Source organism: Hydra vulgaris, chromosome 12, assembly GCF_038396675.1.
Source record: "Hydra vulgaris chromosome 12, alternate assembly HydraT2T_AEP".
Taxonomy (NCBI): Eukaryota; Metazoa; Cnidaria; class Hydrozoa; order Anthoathecata; family Hydridae; genus Hydra; species Hydra vulgaris.
Window position 1 is genome coordinate 79055595 of NC_088931.1, and position 26568 is coordinate 79082162.

The 26568-nt window shown below is 27.0% G+C and overlaps 1 protein-coding gene across 1 annotated transcript; it reads right to left on the bottom strand.

Moving 5' to 3' along the window:
- Positions 1 to 362: 362 nt before the first annotated feature.
- LOC100209323 (plasma membrane calcium-transporting ATPase 3) lies at positions 363 to 26557 on the bottom strand. The gene is made up of 10 exons (XM_065814571.1): positions 24940 to 26557; positions 18103 to 18487; positions 15148 to 15236; positions 12410 to 12589; positions 7300 to 7494; positions 4063 to 4254; positions 3492 to 3917; positions 2970 to 3215; positions 2751 to 2900; positions 363 to 1045 (listed from the first exon to the last, which is right to left on the bottom strand). The coding sequence occupies exons 1-9, from the start codon at positions 26332 to 26334 to the stop codon at positions 2754 to 2756; spliced, it is 3255 nt and encodes a 1084-aa protein (XP_065670643.1). The 5' UTR covers positions 26335 to 26557; the 3' UTR covers positions 363 to 1045; positions 2751 to 2753.
- Between the last annotated feature and the right edge of the window lie 11 nt (positions 26558 to 26568).

Genomic DNA, 26568 nt, shown 5'->3' on the forward strand with positions numbered 1-26568 from the left:
AATAGTATTCGGGAACTTGAGATTTCATAGGTTTGGAAATTCAAACTAAAAAAAAAAAGGATGTTACATTTTAAATAATTTATAAAGTTAAATTATGTAACATGTAAATCTTGATAGGCATATTACAATTTTAATAAATTTTAAAAGATTTCTTGTAGCCCCAAGAAAGACCTTAGATGTTTTCCTTTTAAATAATCTAATTGTTTAATTTGTAGACTAGATGTTTTATGAAAATATCTTGGTTGTTAAAACTAATAACCGACTGACGGAAATTTCTTGAAAAGTACTTTACCTACATTGAGTAGCTTTGCAATTCGATACCTTATATAATTCGTATATGCTTTGCAGTTCAAGAATAAATGTAAACATAAATTGATAATATATTTGTGTATTGGCAACAAATTAATTGGTACATTAGTTGTATAACACATAACAGTGTATCCAAATCTTAGCAAAAAAAAAAAAAAAATCTACCAACAGGTTGTTGTGAGATTATAATCGAGATATTTAGATCAGTAAATAATAAAAAAGTATTTAAAATTTTAAATAACAGTAAAATGACATAAATTACTATTTTTTAGAACTAAAAAGAAAAAACTAAACAAACATAAAATTAACTGCATTGTAAATATACTCACATTCACTTTTATACAAAAAATATATTTATAAAGCGTTTATCGTGTTTAGCGAAATAAATTTTTAATTAAGTCCAAAATTTTTTGACAGTTTGTAAAAAAGAAAAGAAAAAGAGATTCGCATTGTAAAAACCTTTATAAGAATTTCTTTGCGACGAATTATATAACAAATCAAAAAAATTAATGTACACTAGTATTCGACAAAATAAACGTTCAGCCACTTTATCAAGATTTTTTAACTCCTGGAAATATAGAACCCTGAACTTTTTATTAATTTTAATATCGCATTTTATTAAAACTAACTATAAATATAACAATGAAAAAAATCCAGTCAATCCGAAGAACACAACAATATAAATAACACTTAGAGCTTCAGTTTTATAAAAATGACATCTAGAGCGAAATCGTTCCTAAAAATAACAAACTAAAACGGTTTATAAATGTTTTTTTAAAGCTAGTTTCAAGTTTTTTATTAAAATATAAAAGTTTTATATACTTGCAACTTACTTGCTATGCTTACTTGCATTCGTGTTAAATGTTATATAATCTCTCCATTTACATGTTTTTAACTTGTTTTTTTTACCTTAAAACTTTTATTATTCTTATTGTTATTATTATTATTATTATTATTGTTGTTAGTAATAGTATTGTTATCATTTTATTGTTTGCAAACTGACTTTTTAAACAGTTCTAACCTCAGGTACTTATTCTTATATTCATTTTAAAAATGTGTAATGTGTTATTATTCCTCTTTAGAAATATTTTTAAATTCTTAACAATTTATTTTTTTATATACCTTGTAATAATATCAAAACAAACCCCCCAAATGCATATAGTGTAACTCTTGCTACAGAAGCAAAATAATTTTCAGTTAGGACTGCAACACGATAATTTAGTATCAGCAAAACAACACTGCTAAGACATTAAATTTTGTCAGAAGAATAGTTCTGAAAATACTAAATATCAATATTTTAACTGATCAATATTATAATTGATTGGAAAGTATTCTCTGAGGAAAAAGGTCTAGTTGATTGTCATTGCATTCAAAATTGTAAGAAATAGAAGACCGAGGAGCAATGATGATGATAGTTTGATTTTATCAAAAAATATTTTTTTCACTGAAAAAATCGCAAGCCAAAAGTTTAACAAGAGATAACCAGTTTCAACAAAATGTTTTTTTTTAATATCCAGAAGTTTTTGCAAAATACACGCACACACACACACAAAAAAAAACTTGAGGTTTTATGGTACTAACCATGCAGCTGCAATATTTACAGAAAACACTGGTACTTTAAAAACAATAGCAAAAATAAAAATTAACTGTTTATGGAGTTGTAGATTTTATTCTCAGTAATAGAATCACAGATTCAGCACTATTTGAACAAGAAGCAAGTTTATATTCTTTATTCAAAAAATAAGATTTTCAAATAGAGTTTTTTTCTATTGAATTGCTGATTTTAAAACGAACAAATGCTTGCAGAATCTCCCCCTAAGACATTTCATTTTAATTTCTTAGAACAATATTCATAATCCAGCAAAAACTGTGAGAAATTAGGACATGCCTGACTTGTGACCAAAAAAGCTCATTAGAAAACACTTTATAGTTATTATATGGTTACTACAGCTGAGTAAGAATAAATATATTCCAACATCTGCTAGCGACATGTTCAACTTGTAAACCTTTAAATGTAAAAGATAATTGTCAGATCTTTAAATAAACTGACATTTGTATTGCTCTTAGAAATAATTTTTGCTGAAAGTAAGCTTAAACATAGACTTTAACATAGTTTGACATAATCATTATTTTTAACATAGTATGACATAATCATTATTTTCAACATAGTTTGACATAATCATTATTTTTAACATAGTATGACATAATCATTATTTTCAACATAGTTTGACATAATCAATCACAAAAAATATACTCTTTTATTTAGTTTTACCTCTTTAAAATAACAAACAAATTTTGCTAGCAAGTTAGCAGACAAGCGACCTACCTAGCAAACAAACTTTGAAATTAACAAAAAATCTTGAGGTCAACATTATTTAACCAATAAATCTTCAGTCTTATCATAATTTCATTGAAATAATCAATAAATTTAAATTACTTACTTTTTAAACACCATTTTGATTTTGTGACAGTTGATTAGCATCACCAACACCAACTGCAGCTAATAAAGAATTAGTGACAGCAGGGGAAGCAATATTCAAAGTACGATTTTGACTGTCCAAATTTGCACGGAATGCATTAACCACACGAATCTGCAAATCAATAAAATAATCAAACAAAGCAATATGAAAAAAAATATTTATATTCAAATTTTAGTAAACCTGGTATTGCAGCCTTGACAAACTTCTCATCCAAAGTACTTTTCCTAAAGTACTACCATCTGTTTCTTGAATAGATAAACCTTCACTACCCATGCGAAACCTTTTAGGTATTGTAAATTTGGGAATGCTAACAATAACTTGTCCCCACAAAAGCTCTGTAAATCCTAAGAAAACACACCACATCCATTGGTCAACATCTAAAGGTGCTACTGAAAAAGCACGACCACAAAATTGAACAAGAATAATCTGAAATGATATGTAAAAAAAAAAGTTTGTTTAGGAATTCATAAGCATTAAATACTAACTTAATAAATTAAATTTCACTTTTGTTTATTAAAATTGTAATTTTTAAAGCATTTTTGAAAAATAACTAGGCACTTTACCATATAAAAACTTCCATCAAACTGAACAAAGAATTGCAAAAACAACACTGCGTACATGCTTGCATTGCATGCATGATTGTTTTACAAGGGCATTCTTACTTGAATTTATTAAAAAAAAAAAAAAAAATTAAAAGCTTACCTGTACAAACAAAGTTCCAACAGCTATTATACTAAAAATCTTGTTTGAAAATATTTTTTTGAAAACATTGCGCTCACCATGAACAACCCTAGCATTAATCTCATTAAATATCTGCATCATAACAAATGTATTGAACAAGATAGTTAAATGTTGAGAAGGTTCATGCAATTTCATTTTTTCAAAACCATTTGGTATATCAAATAAAATATGACCACGGAAAGTGATTACTAACATAACAAATAACTGATAAAAACCATGACCAAGTATAAAACGAAGCATTGAGCGAGAAATAAGAGGTTTTGTCCGCCCATATGGTTTTCTTTCCAAAAGAGCATCTGTAGGATGCTCTGTAGCAAGAGCCAGAGAAGCAAAAGAATCCATAATTAAATTTACCCAAAGAAGTTGTATTGCACTAAGTGGACTGACCTTAAAATACATAACAGAATTTGAAAAACTTTTTTAAAGGAAAAATAACTAAAACTAAAAACAATTTTATATATAGAACACATAAATTAAAAAAAAAAAGAAGTACAAAAGTGTTTAAATCATTTAGTTTGGTAATAATGCTTACTGATAGTACAATAGATCCAATAACTGAAACAGATATTGCAGTAAAATTTACAGTCAACTGAAACTGAATAAACTTGGAGATGCTATCATAAACATTTCTTCCCCACATTACTGCCTTAACAATACTTCGAAAGTTATCATCCGTTAAAACTATATCTGAGGCTTCTTTTGCAACCTCTGTACCTTGTATCCCCTAAAAAAAAAAACTTATTATGCATGTTTATACACATACATATATTCATATTCAAAGTTTCTTTCAATAGAAACCTACAAAATGTCTTTAACCGTCAAAAATTCCAATAAAAACTCAATAGTAAAAATCACGCATTTATAAATATACAATATAAACTCTTATACTGTATACTTAAATATGCATGAAACTGCACTAATGAATTCAATACATATATTGACTCAAGGGTTAGGGTATAAACAGGTAGTATCTTTGTATGTAAAGACCTATTATATCTAAATATATTTTTTCATTCTTTTTTTTTCAGAAAACCTGGATTTAATGAATCTAATGCTCTTAAAATTTTCTATAAAGACTATAGAGATTTAATGGGAATGATTGTTTGCAATAGGGATAATGCAGAGTGCATGTTACATTGATGTCTGCTATGTCCTGGTATTACTGCTTTAAAATAGTTAAATTTTAAAAACTCTTAACAGTAAAATTTGACAACAGTGATAAAGAAATAACAATTAACCAATGGCAAGGTACTGATAGAACTAAACTGATAAATCAAAGAATCAATATTGAAGATGTTATTGACCTTATATGCAATAAAATAGATAAACTAACATCTCATTCACTTATAGATAAAAGTCAGGCCAAGTACATTAAAGACTGTAAAGAGTTATAAAATCACAATGAGTGTTAATATTGGGTGACTTTGCAGAGAACTTTCAATTTATTGTTCAGGATGAAGTGCAAAGTTACCACTAAAATAAACCAAAATGCACACTTCATCCTATTAATATATACTATAAATCAAATGGTAAATTAATATCTAAGTCATTTTGCTTTCTTTCTGATGACATTGAGCATGATGTATACTATGTATAAAAAATAAAACAGCTCATCACCAATTAAATTAAAGGAAATATTCTACAAATTAGTAATATTAAATAATTCACTGATGGATGTGCAGCACAATATAAAAACTTTAAAAACTTAATTAATCTTTGCCATCATAAAGAAGACATTGATATTAATGCTGAATGTTTTTTTTTTGCTACAAACCACGGTAAATCTGCTTGAGATGGCATTTGGGGCACAGTAAAACGAACAACTGGACAAGCCAGTTTAAAAAGGACAGTGACTAGACAGATTTTAGATGTAGATTAGATGATTTCATTTTGGTTTATAAAACAAAAAGTTTGATCATACAACCAAGGTTTATTATGGGAAGAACCTTGCCAGAAACAAGATGCTTCCACCATTTCATACTAATTAACAAATGTACAATTTCTTTTAAAAGGATTTAAAAGAAATTGTAAAAGGAGTCAACAAACTGATGTTCAGAAATTTAACCTTGTGCAGATACTAAATGAGCTGGTTGTGCAGCAGGTAATTTATAACCATATGGGTTATGTAGCTTGCAAATAAGACAATTTTTGGTGGATTGAAATTATAACCAAAAAAGATAAAAGAGAATGAGATTATAAAATTCAATTTATGCACCCACATGTCCCAGCCCAAGTTTTCTTGACCTGGATGGGAAGATATGTGTTGGGTCCCATCAAATCATATTTTATGTACCATTGATCTGCCATCTATAACAAATGGTCGCATTTATAAAATTTCAGAAACTGAGGTAGAAAAAACTATTGAAAAAAATAATAAAGATTTAAAAAAAAATTTTTAACACATTATTTTTATATTTGTATGTTATTTTTTCAAATATAGTCAAGATATAACTTTATGTGAGTATGTGTAAATGGCACAATTTAGCTACTCAAAAAAATTCTCCTAGTGACTTGTCTTTATGCTTTTAACATAAAAAAAAAAAAAAAAAAGTGGGAGAGGGGTTGGTAAAATGCCTAATTGAAACCCCCTCCCCTTTATACCATGAGCCCTCCCCAGGTACAAAAAATTAAATAGAACTAAAGTATAAATTTATTATTGCCCTCAAAAGACATAAAAATTAAGATAAGCTAATTTTGTCATAAGTTAGAATTAAGTTTTATGCTGATTTAGCATATATATAAGCTTTACTTAAAAAGCTGCATTTAGAAAAGTCAAAAAACGCAGTAATATTTTTTATTAATAGTTTGATACCTATATTGAAGGTTATAACAATACCTCAAAAAAATTATCAAGATGACATCACCATTTTGACCATCAAAAAACCCTAAAATATAAGCCTTTATTATCTAGTTTACATGTAATTAAGGTGTTTAAAAGAATTTTCAATTTGAAATTTGTATCTGCCATGTGGAAGATTGCCTATGTACAAAATTTCAGGATAATACCTCATTTGGTTCATAAAATATTGCCATTTAACAAGAAAAAAGTATTTTGCAAAAAATGCTTTTTTCTTGTTAAGCATAATCAATCATGATTTTTTCAGTCAGCATAAATAAGAAAATTGAATCCTGAATATCTTAAGAAGGTTCCAAATTTCAGATTTTCCTAATTTTTATAAACCCTATAACATAAAAAAATTAGCAAAATCCAAAACACGGAGTGACATTTTTTGTTTTTTTCTGCTGATTTGACACGGAATTACCCTTTAGGAGTTAACAGAAAATTTCTGTTGACCAGCCTCACACTCCTTCTTCATCTAAAAGGATAGCATAGATGCAAAGATGTGTTGAATTGGAGATGAAAACTTATGTTACTATTAAAACTGATTGAGACTCCTCGATGGCTTTTCATAATGGACCATGAGTTGAGGTGTTTTGTTTCTCTGATAGAAATTTTCCTTTATATGTAGTTGCCTTGATTCGCAACAATCTTTTAAATAAAACTTTTTTTAATGCATTTTCTATTGTTAGCAAACTTTGAAACAAGCAAAGTATTTTTGCTTATTTAAACCTTTTAATATGATATAAATAGCATAACTAATAATATATAATACTAAACTTAATATACAAATGTTTTACATATTTACAACAAAACTTTTTTTTTTGTTAATTGTGTTTTTAATTTATTTTATTACTTATAATAACTATATTTTATAAACATGAAAATTGTAATTATTTAATATTTTTTAAAACTCGTAAAAAAACACACCATTGCAAATCCTACATCTGCTTTTTTAAGGGCTGGTCCATCATTAGTACCATCACCAGTGACAGCAACGATTTCTCTAGCTTTGCTTAGTTTGCTGTCAATTATTCCTTTAACAAGAGTATATTTATCTTCAGGAGATGATCGTGCCATTACACGTAACTTTGGCCATAGCTTATCTATTAATTCTTGTTGCACCTGAAAACACAAGTTCAAAAGACAACTTTATATTAAAAATGGTTGCACTGAAAACTTTCTTTAAAAAAACACATTTAAAATGTAACAGTATATACATATAAAGATATATACACAATATCTTTTATCTATATAGATACTGTGTGTATATGTTTATATCATATACATATATATATGTGTGATATATGTATATATCATACAAACATATATACACAATATCTTTTCTTCTGATAAAGTGTATTTTAACCAATTCATTAAAATACAAAATATAGGAAGTTACCTGTATATATGCTACTGGTAACACATAGTTCGGTATAATCTGCTTCATTTGAAGCAAGTAAGGCTCTTTAGCTATTGAATGCAACTTACCTATATGAAGGAATTTTAAGATATAAAACCCCCCTACTTTAATTGTGGATAAGGGTAAAATGAAAAGCTTGTAAAATTTGGATGGCAAGTATGTCTAGCAGAAGGAATTTTATGATATAAAAATCTCCACTTTATTTGTGGATAAGGGTAGAAAGAGAAGCTTGTTAACTTTGGATGGTAATCTTTCTAGTGGTGGTATCAGAATAAAAATACTCCTGATCTCTAAAAATCTCTAATGATCTTTATTGTTTTAATCAACAAAACAAGTTAATGCCAAGAAAGTCATACAGTCATGATGTCATACAGTCATGAAAAATTACTTTAATTATGTCATTTAAATTAGAAAATAGCCTGTGAAAGTCCATCTAAACCACACAAAAATGGAAATATGGATGTTTAACAAAAAATATTTACTATTTCATTTTTTATCTTCTAGTGTCAGTTTCTCCTTTTGTAAAATCATCAAGAAGAATATACAAACACATTACCATACATATATAACAACAGTAAAATACAACAGCCTTGTTAACAAAGCAATTGTATTTTAATGCTTTAGACAAATGAAGGAAGATAGTTTAACAACATCCTTTTAATTTTTAGTGCGTAACAACATCTTTTTAATTTCTAGTGCGTAATAACATCATTTTAATTTTTAGTGCATAATATCCTTTTATGTTTTCAGACAACTTTATTTTTTTTTTATATAACCATAATTTTAAATAAAAATTAAATAAATAAAAAGTTATGAGAAGAAAAACAAAAGTTCTTATAATTCAAACTTTCATCAATTCAAAAAGTTTCTACCACAAGAATAAGTGATTCTACTTAAAACAGATTGTACCACGAGAAAAAATAGTAAAAATATGGCTATACTAAGTATTAAGATGTTTTAAACAATATTTTTTAGAAGCTATTGTAATAACAGCCTCCTATATGTATACTTGTTATATAGTTTTACTTCATAATATATAAACCTCATGTAAATACACAACTTGTATATAAAACATAAAGATTATATATTATGAAAACTGAATAGTATATAAAGCTAACTTTTTATATATTTCTAAACTTTATTACAAAAGTTCTTTTACAAATTTAGATTTATTCTAGTTTTATTTATAATGAAGATTTTATGTATTTATTCCTTTAAGTGTTATAATTTTTTGTTTAAGTTCTTACAAATGTTTATTTAAACAACTTAAAATTTTACAAAATACAAAACGATTTTAAATATAATATCAATAATTTTCTGAGCTTCTTTGAGTTAATTAATTAGTACTTTTCAGTCTGTTTAATGTTTTTTTTCATCCCAATAGTCCGTATAAAATTATATAAATTAACATCGCTATCCTAAACATGATACCAATTATCAAAATCCTATTCTATTATACATGCAAAATATTATATATATAATATATAATACAATATAATATATTATAGATGCAAAAATGTGCTTTTATAAAGATAATTTTCTCAAGACCTGTAATGTTAGCGTGGTCTAGTGGATTCCGCCTCAGGCTAGTAAACTGAGGGTTCCAGTTTCGCCTCTCGGAATCGATATTTGTTTTTTTTCCTAGTTAGTACAAAGGTTGTTTTTTTGTTGCTGAACACTTTTTTGCACTAACTAAATAAAGTTCTTACCATATAAAGTCAAAACACAGAACACTGCTCATAGACTGTTACAGCCGTAACAGTCCGTTAACAGGCTGTAACTACTCCGTTAACGGAGTATGCACATCAACTAAGTGAGATTTAGGCGTAGTTTTTTTTACAATCAACATGTAGATACATTAACTGAGGGTTTTGGCTTGGTCAGATACTCTTTTAATTAAAAGAAAGTCTTCTCTAGATTTAAAACTAAAAAAATGTTGTCACAAATCCCCCTCATAACAAACCCCAACAAAATTGCCTCCCCCACCCCCCTAAAGCGTGACATAATTTATGGACAACCCCTAATTGATTAGTAATCCCTGAGGCAGAAAAATGTTTTTTTTTTCCCCTTAAAGAGTCAAAGAGTTGCAGATTATGGCAATAAAGCAAAAATAAAGTTAGATTCTCAGACTAATTTGATTCATATAGAAAGATTATGTATTAGGTTATCAAATATGGTTGTGTATTAGAATATCAGATATGGTTGCATATAAGAATACCCAACTAATTTTGGTATCATCATGATATTCTAATATACGTCAAGAACATATTATTATCAAAATATTATTTTGATTATAATATCTTGATATATTTTATTTTAGTTACTTGACTTTTGAAAAATTTCAACTTGTAGAAGATAAAAGCAAACATGACAAGTTCAAAATTTTATTAAAAAACAAGTTTTTTTTTCCAACTAAATTCACCTGCTTAAAGTAACAGAGGGGGACACAGAAGTATAGGAAGAGAAATACATACTTTAACAAACAAGGCCATGTGGTTTCATTTTATTTTCTAGCATACTCTTTTATATTAATGTATTAAAGAATTCTACTTCAAATTAAAACATTTTCAATCAAAAAAATGATTTTTTCTGTCAAAAACATTTGCAACAGCATATTTCAATAAAATGAATATAGGTGATAATGATAAGATTGCTTAGATTTAGTAAAAATTTTACTTTTGAAATCAATTTTTTGACATTCCAGTGAAAAATTGAATAAAATTTTGAAAAATATTTTTACATTCAAAATTTATGTAAATTTATGCTGTTACTTTTGCACATTACTGAATGTTTCAAAAGGACTCTAAATTAATTAATAAATTCAACTGTGTAAAAGATCGATTATATAAACAAACAAAAAAATCAATGACGTCATGTACTGAAACCTTTAGGAATAAAATGCACTTGAATAAATTATCAAGTCTGAAGATTGCAGTGTTATTATGTTGACTTTTTGGCCTCTAACAAAACAGAGAAGGCGAGCTTTGATTAAAATAAAAAAGCTAGGTTTTCTTTGTATGCATTTATTCTTTTGTTTTAATTAGAAAAATTTAGCCCCAAAATTTTTTTTATCATTCTTTTTAATATGAACATGTCTCGGAGGTTAAGATCCTTTTAACGAGACTGCAACTTCGTGCAAATTCACATAATTTATTCTTATATTTTTTTTCTTATATTATCTGTTATTATTTTTTGTAAATGGTGATTCTTCTCTTTTTAAGCATGTTTTGTAAATGGTGATTCTTCTCTTTTTAAGCATGTTTTGTAAATGGTGATTCTTCTCTTTTTAAGCATGTTTTGTAAATGGTGATTCTTCTCTTTTTAAGCATGTTTTGTAAATGGCGATTCTTCTCTTTTCAAGCATGTTTTGTAAATGGTGATTCTTCTCTTTTTAAGCATGTTTTGTAAATGGTGATTCTTCTCTTTTCAAGCATGTTTTGTAAATGGCGATTCTTCTCTTTTTAAGCATGTTTTGTAAATGGTGATTCTTCTCTTTTTAAGCATGTTTTGTAAATGGTGATTCTTCTCTTTTTAAGCATGTTTTGTAAATGGTGATTCTTCTCTTTTTAAGCATGTTTTGTAAATGGTGATTCTTCTCTTTTTAAGCATGTTTTGTAAATGGTGATTCTTCTCTTTTTAAGCATGTTTTGTAAATGGTGATTCTTCTCTTTTTAAGCATGTTTTGTAAATGGTGATTCTTCTCTTTTTAAGCATGTTTTGTAAATGGTGATTCTTCTCTTTTTAAGCATGTTTTGTAAATGGTGATTCTTCTCTTTTTAAGCATATTTTGTAAGAGTGAAGCATTCAAACTTATTATCTACACATGCTTTTTTTTAACTTTTAGAAAATATTGTTGCTGTTATAAATTTTAAAAATAATTGTAAATAAATACTTTACAAATAATTGTAAATAAAGTTATAATAAAAAAAAGCTGCAGCAAAAAAATGATGTGCCTGTTTTACCAGAAAAAAAGCTTGTGGAAAAACTCAGTAAACCAGAAGGTTTACTGAAGTAAAAACAAAATTTAAGAAAATTACAGCATCTAGTTGGAATGCATCACTATTGTAGTTGTAGAATGTTCTAAATCAAAGTAATTGCAACATCTTAAACTTGAATTTAAAGAAATTATATTTTCCTAATTTCAAAAACAAAAAAATCCCAACAATCTAGTTAGCTACAAACCAAAAAAATCAATAACTATAAAAAACAAAATAAATCAAAATATTTTGCGTTACTTAGAATGAAAATAAATCTTAATAATCTCCATAACTTAAAACCAAAGAAACTTCAATAATCTCCATAACTTAAAACCAAAAAAACTTCAAGACTCTGCATAACTTAAAAAATAAAGAAATGTCAATAATATTTAAATTGAATCTGCAAACCTGCGAGTTATTTCAAGTTTTTAAACAAATTAATTTAAGGAACAACAAAATTGATTAAAAAAAAATTTATTACATTAATTAAGATTTTTTCTTCTAGATATCTCACATCTTTCATCTCACATAGATCTTTTATTATGATTACATGTTAAATGTTATGTTTTATAAAGAATTATAAGATCAAAAATCAAGAATTTAATATTTTACAGAACATTTTAAAATGTCAATTTTATACCTTTCCAGTACTGTCTCTTATCCTTGCATTGAACTCTCTCCCTTCAATAACCAAAAAGTCACTGTTTGGTTGAAGTATGCCACATTTAAGAGCAATTGAACGAGCTGTATTAACATTATCACCTGTTACCATTCGAACAGTAATTCCAGCATTTTGGCATTGCTTGATAGCTGCTGGTACCTACAAATTATGTGTTAATTATTATGCATAAATATGTGTTGCTTTTTTTTTTAATTTACTATGCAACTTATTTGTTTTTAAACTTAGAAAATTTTCTCCTAATGCTATGCTAACTGGAGTAAATTTAGAAACTTCTGTTTTTATTATTATAAGCAGATTACAAAATCTACTTTTATGTTTATAAGCTATATTTTATCTATGATAAAATATAGCTTATAAACTTATACCAAGTTTGATTATTGGGAAGGTGTTGCTTAACTGAACAAGTTTGACAAATTTTTTTCATTTTATTAAATAAATTAAGAAATGATACCAAAATTTTCACAACTTGAAAATCTTTGAACAGCTGTTACTAGCTGTAAATTTACCATCAACTAACCAATCATTTTTCAATCAACTAACCAATCATTTTTCAATCAACTAACCAATCATTTTTCAATCAACTAACCAATCATTTTTCAATCAACTAACCAATCATTTTTCAATCAACAAATCATTTTTCAATCAACTAACAAATCATTTTTCAATCAACTAACCAATCATTTTTCAATCAACTAACAAATCATTTTTCAATCAACTAATCAATCATTTTTCAATCAACTAACAAATCATTTTTCAATCAACTAACCAATCATTTTTCAATCAACTAACCAATCATTTTTCAATCAACTAACCAATCATTTTTCAATCAACTAACCAATCATTTCTCAATCAACTAACCAATCATTTTTCAATCAACTAACCAATCATTTTTCAATCAACTAACCAATCATTTTTCAATCAACTAACCAATCATTTTTCAATCAACTAACCAGTCATTTTTCAATCAATTAACCAATCATTTTTCAATCAACTAACCAATCATTTCTCAATCAACTAACCAATCATTTCTCAATCAACTAACCAATCATTTCTCAATCAATTAACCAATCATTTCTCAATCAACTAACCAAACATTTCTCAATCAACTAACCAATCATTTTTCAATCAACTAACCAATCATTTTTCAATCAATTAACCAATCATTTTTCAATCAACTAACCAATCATTTCTCAATCAACTAACCAATCATTTCTCAATCAACTAACCAATCTAGATTTTTGTGTTTAGTTCCAAACAGTATTTTAAAATACACTTTTTATAGATATATTGTATACTGTTTATATCTATGAAATATACTAATATACTGTGAAATATACTATAAAAGGTACTATGATAAATATACTATGAAATATACTAATATATTATGAAGTATACTGTATATATCTATGAAAATAATTTAACATATGCATTTTTACAAAATGCAATCAGCAATGTGAATGCTAAAAATGTATATTTCTTCTTTAAATATAATAAAAACCCTGAGTGTTCAAGACTTATTGATGAACATTTATTATCCATAATGAATGATTTAGTATTCAGTGGATAAAGGATGCCAAATTTCAAAGAAAACCCACAATTTTTAAATATTTTATTATTATCATCATTAAAAACAATTCTAGTTTTTAATAAGTATTCTTATTGTGTGAAACAAATAGAGTAAAACAGACCTCTGTAACTATTTAATATTATAGCAGTAATTTAATAAATTTACATTTCATATCATGTGATTAAAATAATATTCAAAATTCTATTTAAATGTTATGATTAAAAGATTTGATGAGATGGTTAAAACATAAAAAAAAAAACATAAAAAAAAAAACATAAAAAAAAATATGGCTAAAAGGTAAGACGAGTCAGATCTCCAGAATTTTTAAAAATAAAATATAAAAGATAAAAAATAAAAATATAAATAATAAAATATAAATAAAAGATAAAAGATAAAAGGTATGTTGTCTGGAACGCAAGCTGTAGAAGAGTCTTAGCAGAAAATTACTTTAGATACAGAAGTTGGAGTGATAATGTCAAGTAATGGATCGACCTGTTTGTGAGTTATATCAGATAGAATGCAACTAGAGGAATCAAGAAATGATATTGATGAAAAGTTCTTAGCAAACAATTCAACTTTGTTTTTAGGTAAGGTGACAAAATCTGAACCACACAAGAGAGATGGAATAACAGATTTGCCCTTATTATAGATACTGCTAAAGATTCTCCAGAAGTCACAAGAGCCTAATTTTTGAGATGAAATGATTTTGTGACCTGAGAATAACGGGCTTAGGCGCTAGACAAAACCTTTTTTCAATGGTTTCTAGCAATAGTAAACAGACGCCTGTTTTCTGGAGAATTTTTTTGCTGATAGATATGGAAGTAATGGTTTCGATATAAAATCGCAGCAGCACAATGAGAGAAAATCGATGAAGAGCGAGGCTTGACTTGGAATCGCAGAGAGGGAATAAAAGATTCCATGCCAGCCTGAATCCAAGAAGTTATGTAAGAAGCACATTTGTCAGCAGGAAGACGAAAGACTTGTAAGCCATCACTAAGAAAATCACAGAAAGAGACCCAGACATCTTCAAACAAAGATCATAGAATACACAGTAATAAGTAAGTTATAGTTACTACAGTATACTGATAATACTAAATCTAAATATATAAAGGACAACTACAAATATTACCTCTGGTCTGACTGGATCTTCAATACCAACAATTGCCATACAAATTAAGTTTGATACTACACTGTGCTCATCTTCCCAATTTGGAGTTTCTAAAACATAACAACATACCATAAACAATTAAAATGTTTAGGAGCTAAAAAAAAAAGCTAAAACAAAATTTCAAATTTTAAGCATACTAATTATTTTAATTTTTCTCTAAAAACAACAATGAATAAAATTTTGTTTTTATATAGTTTGTATGATGTAATTGAAATCGAAAGTATAATAATGATTTCATAAATTAATTATCGAGACTCTGGGATCTAGTTTTCCTCTTTCAAATATCAGAAAAATACTATAACTTATATATAACTTATAACTTATGGTGTATTTGGAAAAGATTACAAAACTATTGAAACTTTTCATTCTAATGCAGTATTTTATAAGACAACATTAAATTTCATTTGTAGTAACTTCTGGGGTACCAAAACATTTTATTCTCGGTCCCATTTTGTTTCTTGCCCACATTAATGATCTTCCTGACAATTTACCTTTGAAGTGGCTTTATTAGCTGATGATGCAACTATATAATTCAGTGATATATTACTCTATGCTTTGAAAAGTCAGCCAATTTTGAATGTCAACTGTCCTCAATGACTTGGGGCTCAAAAAAGTTAACTAAACCCCAACAAAACTTAGTTATGAACTGCTAATCACAATAATATTGATATTCTGATGAATGGCAACACTTTAACTTTTATCACAGAGAAATCTCATATACTATTTAATGTTATAGAAAACTTTGTTTTGTTTTAGTGAATAAAAAATATTTACAAATCTAAGTTATTAATTTCATTTCATTACATGAATAAATAGTTAAATAAATAGTTGTTAAAGTAAAGCAAATAAAAATTTAAACAAAAATAATACATATGAAAAAAAGAGGAAGAAAACCAGACAGAAAAAGTGATAAAAATATAAAAGTGACAAAATTAAATATCCTAGTATGTAGAAACAAAGGAAACTTTTTCCACATATATAACTATTTGGTGCTTTTAAGAGTAAAATACTGGATTCTTTTTTCATTTGCAAGAACCATGATAAAAATTATGTATTGTTATAATTACTAGGATCTAGCCCAACCCAGTTACTTCTTACAGCTGCATATGGATCTTGCTACAAAAATAAGTCACTTCCATAATGTCATATATAAAAAAAGTGGCATTATGGAAACCCATCTGAATTAGTGTGGAGCCATGGGAATTAAATTTGTAAAAACAAAAAGCGCTAATAAAAAATAACCAAAACTTGAAAAATTAAAAAATATTTATATTTATGCATAGTAATCAAAAATAAAGATGGAATAACAAATATTAACATACTTGATATTATTAAAACTAATAATATTAGTTAATAATAATAAAACTAATCCAAGCCAAACAAAAAAAAAAAACTGACAAAGAAACCAGTGCATTAAAAAAAATCAAAAAAAAATCTGTATGACAGTAGTAAGCGACCGGGGTTGATATTTGACTGGGGCTGGGGCCAGGTTTGATAAAATAAAGCTGGGGCAGGGTTTATGACCATGGCTGCATAAACATTTATACATCCTAAAGTATATTTTTTATTCAAAATTCATGTTATTATTTTGTATATATATATGCATATAAAAACATCATTATGATCAACATGATCATCATAATCATCATTACCATCATTACCATCATCATCATCATCATCATCATCATCATCATCATCATCATCATCATCATCATCATCATCATCATCATCATCATCATCATCATCATCATCATCATCACCATCACCATCATCATCATCATCATCATCATCATCATCATCATCATCATCATCATCATCATCATCATCATCATCATCATCATCATCATCATCATCATCATCTGATCAACTTCTCTTTCACCAAACACTAAACCATATAAATACTAAAGTTTATATAAATATGAAAGGATATTGTATGCCAGCATCTAAATAAATAGCAAACATATATGTTTATATCCATAATATGTATGCATAAAGCGCATCTCAGAAGCTTTTATTCCTTCTCTTCAATTTAAAGTCAATTTTTTTTTACAAGCTTTTATTCCTTCTCTTCAATTTAAAGTCAACCTTTTTTACAAGAACATCTCTCTTAAGATCTAATGTTCTTTTATTATTCCAAGAAGCCAATGTAAAAAGGTCTTGTCTGATAAAGGTTAAGCTCCATTATTCTCAGTTTACTAAATCTTTTATTTTATCTCAGATGATTTAAAGAACATCTGAGATAAGATACAAGATAGGTTCTAAAGACTTTTGGTAAGTTTTCAACAGTGTCATTAATTAACATTAAATCTCTAATTCACAGGTCTGAACTTTTTACTTCTCTCCAGAATAAAGTAAAGTTATTTGCAAAGAAATCTTACTCTAAATTGAGTCCCGAAAAGTATACTAAGCTTGGTTTCTGAGTAAGGATTTATAAAAAAAAATGCCTAAAAATGTAATAAGATGCTGTAAAGAGATTAAAATACAGCAAAAGATATTTGCTAAATATTTTTATTGTGTTATTAGAACTAGGAAGATCTAAATTTACTTGCTCATTCTAACCCTAACCATATTTAAATTAGGGGTTTTATATAAATGTTTTATTCTCTAGGTATATTTTGCTTGTATGTAAAGTTTTATTCTTGATGTTGACTTCATCACCTGAATCTCACCTGCTCTCATATTCAGTCAATATCATACCCAGAACAATTAGATTTATTATTCGTTAAATCATTAACATGGAAATCAAATGTCTAAAATACCCCTTATATTTTCTTAACTTCTATGAATTGAAATTTTTTTTTGGCTTTCTCAAAATCTAGTTTCCTCTGATCAATCTGTGTTTAGAACCTAAAAACACATAAAAATATTTTTATGAAATCTATGTTTATTATTCTACAAATACAATAAAATTCATACTATTGTCAAAATCCCGATAAGCTATACATATTGTTCTCAAACCATTTGATGCCATTGGTTCAATGATTTTTTGAACTAGTTTTGCTTCATCAGCCTTAGAAAATTCTTGAATACTGCCATTTTCATTTATATATTGTGTACACTTTCCTAACAAAATTTCTGATGCTCCTTTCGAAAACAATCTATAGCCACCACCTGGCTTTTCTATTACTGTTGACATTGATTTACGAGTTGAATTAAAAGTATAAACATGGACAAAACTTTCTTCAGGTATTTCATCACGATAAGGTTGATAAGTTTCACCAAGTTCCAAAATAAAACCAAGTAGTGCACATTCAGTTTTGTTGCCAAGTTGGATAGGCAGTCCTTGACCACTTTCTGGTGGCTTAATGAAAAATAAATCATAAAAAAATAACTAATTAAATATAAGACAAAAAACAAACCAAAACTACTAATAAAAGATTATAAGTTAAGATTATCTCTAAAAAGCAAATGCAAAAATATTGATTTTCAATAAAAATAAGTAAAAAAGCCATAGAATTAATTTATTAAATGGAAAGGGTAAGTATTACACTGACCTTTGATTTTGATAACATTAAAAGCACATTTAGACAGGCAATCTTATGTCATACTTATTTAGGGAGCTGCAAGGGCTTTAGCACATTGACTGATTTAGGGAGAACATGCAAGAGAGTCGCTGCTACATCAACTGAGGATTTGGGTTGGGGCAAGTTTTTTTCACTTTGATTTTTACTTTTTTTGTAAACATGTTATAAAACTGCATCAAAAAATGTTTATAAAGTATAGGTTTAACTTTTTTGTCGTAAGGCAAGTAAAAATGCAACGGTATAAAATTTTAAATAAATGGTACTTGATAACTTAAATTTTGGCTTGTCACAAAAAAGAGCTGGTAAAGTAATTAAATTGAGTTTTTTTTTCTTTTTTTTTTAATTAAGTATTATTTTTTGTTTGAATTGGTGAATGTTAAAAAGGCGGAAGTCCAACAATGTAAACTTTCAAAAATAAAATAAAAACTGCATTTTACCCCATAGTAAACTTTTGTTAATGGTTTAATAAATTTTTTTCTGAAGAGGATAATACTTTTCATCTTCAAAATTATTAAACCATTAATAAAAATTTATTATTGGGGGAAATACAGTTTTTTTTAGTTTCCCAAAAGTTTACATTGTTGGACTTATTTTTAATAATATTTTTTATTTTTATTTAACTAAAAGTAAAAAATTATCATCATTTGCAAAGCCGCAATTTTAAGAAATAATAGTAATAAAAAAAAACATTTTAATTTATTTATATAAATGTAGAAAAAAGAAAGAAATTAATTTATGTTAAAAGACAAAAATTGTAATGATAAATTTATTTATTTAATATTAAAAAACAAAACAAAATATTGAAACAAAATAGATATTCCACAATATGTACATTTACAAAATAAAACTTCTAGATTTGTTTATTTTTTAAATTAGTAAACTAAACTTGTTTTGCAGTAATTTATTTTATTGCAGTAGTTTAAAAAAGTTAATGTCCTTAAATAAAATAAAAAAATAAAGATAATTTTATGATGTCAAAATCAGGACAAGCTAATGTGCTAAACCATATTTATAACTTGAATTAGTTCAAAAACTATTTTTACTTTAAAGCACTTAAAAAAATGTAATAATATATAATCATTTTTTTGCTTTTTCTATTATTATTTTAAATGTTTTTAAAACTTTTTGTTTATGAAAGTAAAATACATCTCAACCTAAAAAAATTATAAATAATGCTATTTAAAAAAAAAAAAAAACTGATTGTATTTTGCATGGGTTTTTACACAGGTGTGGGGGAGGATGTGTCCACACCTGTGTGTATGTGTGCGTATATATATCCAGCGGTAGTGGTAGAGCGCTTGCTTCATAAGCGAGAGGTTCCGAATTCGGTCCCCACCATGTCCCTGGTAGCACTGCACTCAACTTGTTTTTCCGTGCAGTGGCCTTGTTCGTCAAGGTTCGTGTTTCAGAGTTATAGGGTTGAGAGAGGGTTATAACCACACTAAAGTAGCCTCCTTGTCTGTAGTGGCCTTCTCGGAGGTGAATTAACAAAAAAGTATATATATATATATATATATATATATATATATATATATATATATATATATATATATATATATATATATATATATATATATATATATATATATATATATATATATATATATATATATACAACCCTTAGATGTTGTCCGAAAGTTTTTTCGATATTTTGTTGACAAAAAGTAAAAATTAAAATGCAAGACCGGAATTTTTTTTTTTTTAATAATGATAGACTGCCTGCCCCAACCAAACCCTTAGTCGATGTAGCAGCACTCCCTTGCGGGTCAGGCTATTTGTCAGTCGATATAGCAGCACTCCCTTGCGAGTCAGGCTATTTGTCAGTCGATGTAGCAGCACTCCCTTGCGAGTCAGGCTATTTGTCAGTCGATGTAGCAGCACTCCCTTGCGAGTCAGGCTATAAGATAGTCGATGTAGCAACACTCCGCGCATGATTTACAGTAAAAAAAATAAAAATAAAAACATTTTATTAAAAAAAATAAAAATAAAAACATTTTATTAAAAAAAATAAAAAAAAAAACATTGTTTATATTGTTAAAAACATTCACAATGTTTTTAAAACATTCTGGTCAATTAAATTTGCGTTTTTGTGGTTTTTTTAAAAAACGATTAATTTGTAATTAAATTAATGGTTTTTACTTTCGTCCAACACGGAAATGTTGGACGAAAGTTAAAAGTAATTAAAAGTGACGTATATGTTGGCGTAAGAATCACTTTTTTCCTTCCGCTCTTCCCAAAGCCAACAAACTATAGATCTATATATATATATATATATATATATATATATATATATATATATATATCTATATATATATATACACAGCCCTCAGAATTAGGAAAAATGAAAAAAAAATTTGACACAAAAGAGATTAACATAGAAACTAGGTATATATATATACTTTAGCAAATATAGATACTCAACTGCAAATTTTTTTGCCAACCTAATTAGATACAGTTGTTTTGCAAAAGAAGAAGAAAAATGAAGAATAATGAAAATACTTATCACTCCCCCAACCCAAACCTTAAGTAGATGTAGCAGCAACTCCCTTGCATGTTCTCCTTATATCAGTCAATGTACGTACTGAAGCCATCAAAACTCTCTAAGTCAGTATGACATTAGAGTGCCAATTTAAATGTGCTTTTATAATATATATACCTTGGCAGGAATAAGTGAGAGCACAAACTTAGAAAAGCTAATATAAAATGGCCATGGTGAGCTTAGCAAGCAGCTTGTCTAGGCAGCTTTAGTGCAAGCTACCTGTTTTAACAAGAACTATCAGTTTAAATTTTTTTTTTGTAAAATCGCTAATGATGCTTAATGACTTAATAAATTTATTAAATGTGTTTTAAAAAACAAAGAATTTGTTTGAAATTTACATAATAAACTTATAATAAATTTTTTTTTTGTAAAATCGCTAATGATGCTTAATGACTTAATAAATTTATTAAATGTGTTTTAAAAAACAAAGAATTTGTTTGAAATTTACATAATAAACTTATAATAAATTTTTTTTTTGTAAAATCGCTAATGATGCTTAATGACTTAATAAATTTATTAAATGTGTTTTAAAAAACAAAGAATTTGTTTGAAATTTACATAATAAACTTATAATAAATTTTTTTTTTGTAAAATCGCTAATGATGCTTAATGACTTAATAAATTTATTAAATGTGTTTTAAAAAACAAAGAATTTGTTTGAAATTTACATAATAAACTTATAATAAATTTTTTTTAATGATAAAAATTATATTATTAAAATATACATAAGAGAAATATGTTTGTAAAAAGAAAAAAAGTTTAAGCATACCACATAAAATCTTGAAAATTCTTTTAAAAAACCATCATCATGTGATGTTTCAGTTATTTAAACCCTTTAACTCAAAAGGTTATTTAAAAAGTTAACTGATTTAAATTATATATATATATATATATATATATATATATATATATATATATATATATATATATATATATATATATATATATATATATATATATATATATATCTATATATATATATATATTTTAAATCTTAAAAAAGTTCACCCCCCTAAGCTGAAAACTGTTTTCTCCCATCTACACTATGAGTCATAAAAAAACATGCCACTGAACTTTCTACCATAACTTTGTCAAATTTGGTCTGATGCCTAACAAAATTTCAGGTTTTGTTAAGAATTGAATTGCAGAAAAACATTCGTCTGATGGCGACCCAATTCTAAAAACTGACTGTACATAAACACTCCAAACTTCAACAACAGAAAAATTGTCTGATTTCTTATATATAAGTTAAAATTAGTTTAAAAATTCTAGGTTGAGACAATAAAAAAGAATTTAAAAAGTAATATTTTATATTAGTCAAGTATTGTTCTTGTTCTCTACTTAAAGAAGACACCATTTTTAAAATCGGTTCACAATGAGCAAAGTTATTGCAATAAGTTCAGTGGCATGTTTTTTTATGACTCATAGTGTATCTATTGTTAGATACAGTACAGTTTAAGGTATCACAGCTTCAGTTTATTGCTGGTGTGATTTTGCTAAATGTATGCATTCTTATTACATAATCTTACATATTATATATTATATTTGTTATCATCACCTGACTTTTGATATTTTATAAACTTCTTTTGATAACCTAAACTCATAAGATTTGTTTATTTGTTGATAATTAAATTTACACTCAAATTATAATTCGACAAGACTATAGTCAAGATGTCTAAAAATAGTCTTCCTTCAGATTTGAATAAGAAACTATGGGAATCAAATTTGGTGAGGTTTGAAACAGCCAAGAATTCAAGAAAGTATGCAAAGATTGTTGACAGTCTTGATCAAATGAACAAAATGCCAACAGAACAGCATATCCTGGACAGATTTAAGTGTTTGGCTGCAAATGTGAAAAGTAGACAGGAGAGAGTTGTGATAGTGGTCAAAGAAGTAAAAATCTTATGGAAAAAACTGAATCTTCCAATTCAAAAAGGCAAATCTACAGTGGAAAGAAAAATTGAGAATGTACTAAACAAGTATGAAAAAGACAGCAGAAAACCAGGAACGCAAGACTTTACCAACTTGTTCAACGTAACTGATGAAAATGGAGAATGGTTGTGCCAGGAAGATAAAGCCTTCTATAATCTTCAGATGTCAACAAATGGTTGAGCTGGCTACTGCACCACAATTGAAGATACACAAGGAGTTCATCCTAGAAAACTAAAGTCGATTAAGCAAAAAGTCAGTCAAGATACTAAGGATGATTTAAGCAGTGAAGATGAAGAACATTTTAGCACTGAAGAAGAAAAACAAGATTCTGACAGTGGTTCTCAAGATTCAGAGGCTCCAACAACATGTAAAAGACAAAAAACTGATTATGCAATAAATTTGGTGACAAAAGCAAAACTGAGTTCAAGAAAGGCACACACAGTCTGCAAAACTCTTGCAAAAGATGGAATTTCTATTCCAACTCCAAGTCAAAGTGGTGTCTACAAAGCTACAATGAAAGCAGGAGAAAAATTAAAAGAACATTTTATTGAAACTCTAAGAAACGAAAACTGGAGTTTGCACTTTGATGGGAAGCACATAAAGAATACAGAGTACCAGGTTGTAGTTCTAAAAAATGAAAATCGAGAAGTTTAACTAGCAGTTCTTGCACTGATCAATGGAAAAGTTGAAACAATATTCAATGAAATAAAAACTGTGCTTGATGAATATAAGCTATGGCCTGCAATTAAGTTAATAATTTCTGATATAACCTCTGCAAATACAGGAAAATCTGTTGGGGCAGTCACACTACTACAGAAGCACTTTGTTAAGCTTGGATTAGACAAACTAATTATTACAATGCTTATATATATATATATATATATATATATATATATATATATATATATATATATATATATATATATATATATATATATATATATATATATATATATATACATATATATATATATATATATATATATATATATATATATATATATATATATATATATATATATATCATGTAATCATTTTCATGGAATTAGTACTGGTAAACAAATACTTGGACTCATATCAGAGCAAAACCATTATTTTAAAAGATATTAGAAAAACTTAGTTAAAAGTTAAGTTGTTTTTATAATTATTTTATTTTGTGATGTTCGATCCCCACCATATATTACATAAATATACTATAGTAGATATCATATAAATATATATATATATATATATATATATATATATATATATATATATATATATATATATATATATATATATATATATATATATATATATATATATCTCGGAATTGGGATAAATAAGGTCAGCAATCTTTTGCCAACCTTAAACTATTAGAGGTTGACATGACGTCAGTAAAAAAAAGTTCGACACAACGGTTTTAACATAAAGCATGGAAACAAGGTTGGTAATTTTTTGCTGACCTCAAATACTTTGAGGTCAGCAGTTAGGCCAACATTGCTGAATGCCGATCCTAATTCTGAGGGCTGTATAAATAAGTTCTTATATCTACAATATCTATATAAGAATGCAGTTTCATAATATTTTTTGGCGCTTTAATCTTAAAATGTGTGTTTGTGTATTGTTGTGAACATAAATTAAGAAAAAGAAAGAAACAATGAATAATGAAAAAAAAATTATACTCATTAAATTATCAAAAATGTTTATACTCTTAAAAAAATCATAATAATAAAAAGAATTATAACAACAACAACAATTCTTAATTAAATACTTTACCTTAATCCTTGATCCATAGCTACTATTTATAGATACACTCTGACAAAATAGGTCAAGAAATTCTTGTTTTAATGACCCATGAGCTGGAACTGTTTTGTAGTGAGATCCCTGAATGTAACTTTCTACAACAGTCATTCGATTTGTTGTCAAGGTACCTGTTTTATCAGAGCAAATCGCTGTAGCATTACCCATTGTTTCGCATGCATCTAGATGACGTACTAAATTATTATCTATTAACATTTTTTTTACAGAATAAGCTAGAGATATAGTAACAGCAAGTGGCAAGCCTTCAGGAATTGCAACAACCATTATGGTTATACCAACAATGAATGCTTTTAAGAAATCCATTAAGTGTTTATTGCTCCATCCCATTTTTTGAATAGCATAAGTTTCAATACTAAATCTCAAAATAATAACAAAAGTGGTGATTACAGCAGCACCAACACCAATCCAACCAACCATAAGCGCTAATTTTGTTAATTTATTTTGCAAAATAGATTTGCCCTTTTCTTCATTTTCTCTTTCTTTTCGTTCTTCTTTGCTTTCCTCTTTTTGAACTACTCCACTTTCAGCTGGGTTTTTACCTGCTCCTAGCAAAACCATAATTATCCCTGATTTTGAGTTTGCACCTACAGCTGTGACAATAAACTTTCCACTACCTTCCATAACATGTGTACCAGATAATAATGCAGGATTTTCTAAATTTTTTTTTACTAAATCAGATTCACCTGTTAAAGAGCTTTCATCAATTTTTAGATCATTACCTTGAAGTAAAATGCCATCTGCAGGAACTAAATCTCCATAATTTAGCAAAGCTATATCACCTACTAAGAGCTCTACTACTTTCAACTTTGAAACTTCACCATTTCTTATTACATCTATAACTTGATCATCATCTATCTTGCTTTGCAACTGCCTAAACTGCTTTTCTTTTTGCCAGTCATTTAGAGCAGTGACCATGGCAACAACAGCAACAGCAACTAAAATAGCAAAACCTTCAATCCAGCCAGTTTTAACATTGTCAATAACCATCCCTAATATAAGAGAAATAATAGCACAAACAATTAAAATTCTTAAAATAGTGTCTTTTAGTGCTTCCCAAACTAACATAAGAAAAGTTTTTGGAGGTTTCGGTTCAATGTAGTTTCTACCAAAAACTTTTCTGCGATTTTCCAATTCTCCTGGTAATCCTTGCAATCCTTTAACACCAGAACTTCTTAAAGCTTTTACAAGACCATTTACATTTTTAAATTGTTCATTAATGGCTTCTAACACATTACTTTTTTTCATAAGCTCTACCAACTCATTACTTGTAACACGAAATTCATTATTTGGTATATCACTCTCATCAACACCATCATCAGAACCTGTTAGATTTTTTTCTTCTTCTGCCATAACTTATAAAATAGTAAAACTAAAAAAAAAAAAAGAGAAAAAGAAAAAAAGGTACACTTATATTGTACAGTTAATGTAGTGTAAAACCGTATAAATAAAAAAATACTATAAAACAGGAAAAACCATTATAAAATATATTTCAAGGCTTTTATTTGAGTTTTTTTTAAAAGCAATAAATTAATAATTTATTGTCACACAAAAAATTCAATACTTTTTTAAATTCTATTGAGATAA

Excerpts from the sequence above, each read along its gene's own strand:
- LOC100209323 (XM_065814571.1), bottom strand. The coding sequence starts at position 26,334 with ATGGCAGAAGAAGAAAAAAATCTAACAGGTTCTGATGATGGTGTTGAT. Across the intron at positions 7,495-12,409 it reads TAAGAGACAGTACTGGAAAG|GTGCAACAAGAATTAATAGA; the intron begins GTATAAAATTGA and ends TTGTGTTTTCAG. Across the intron at positions 3,918-4,062 it reads TTGGATCTATTGTACTATCA|GTCAGTCCACTTAGTGCAAT; the intron begins GTAAGCATTATT and ends ATGTATTTTAAG.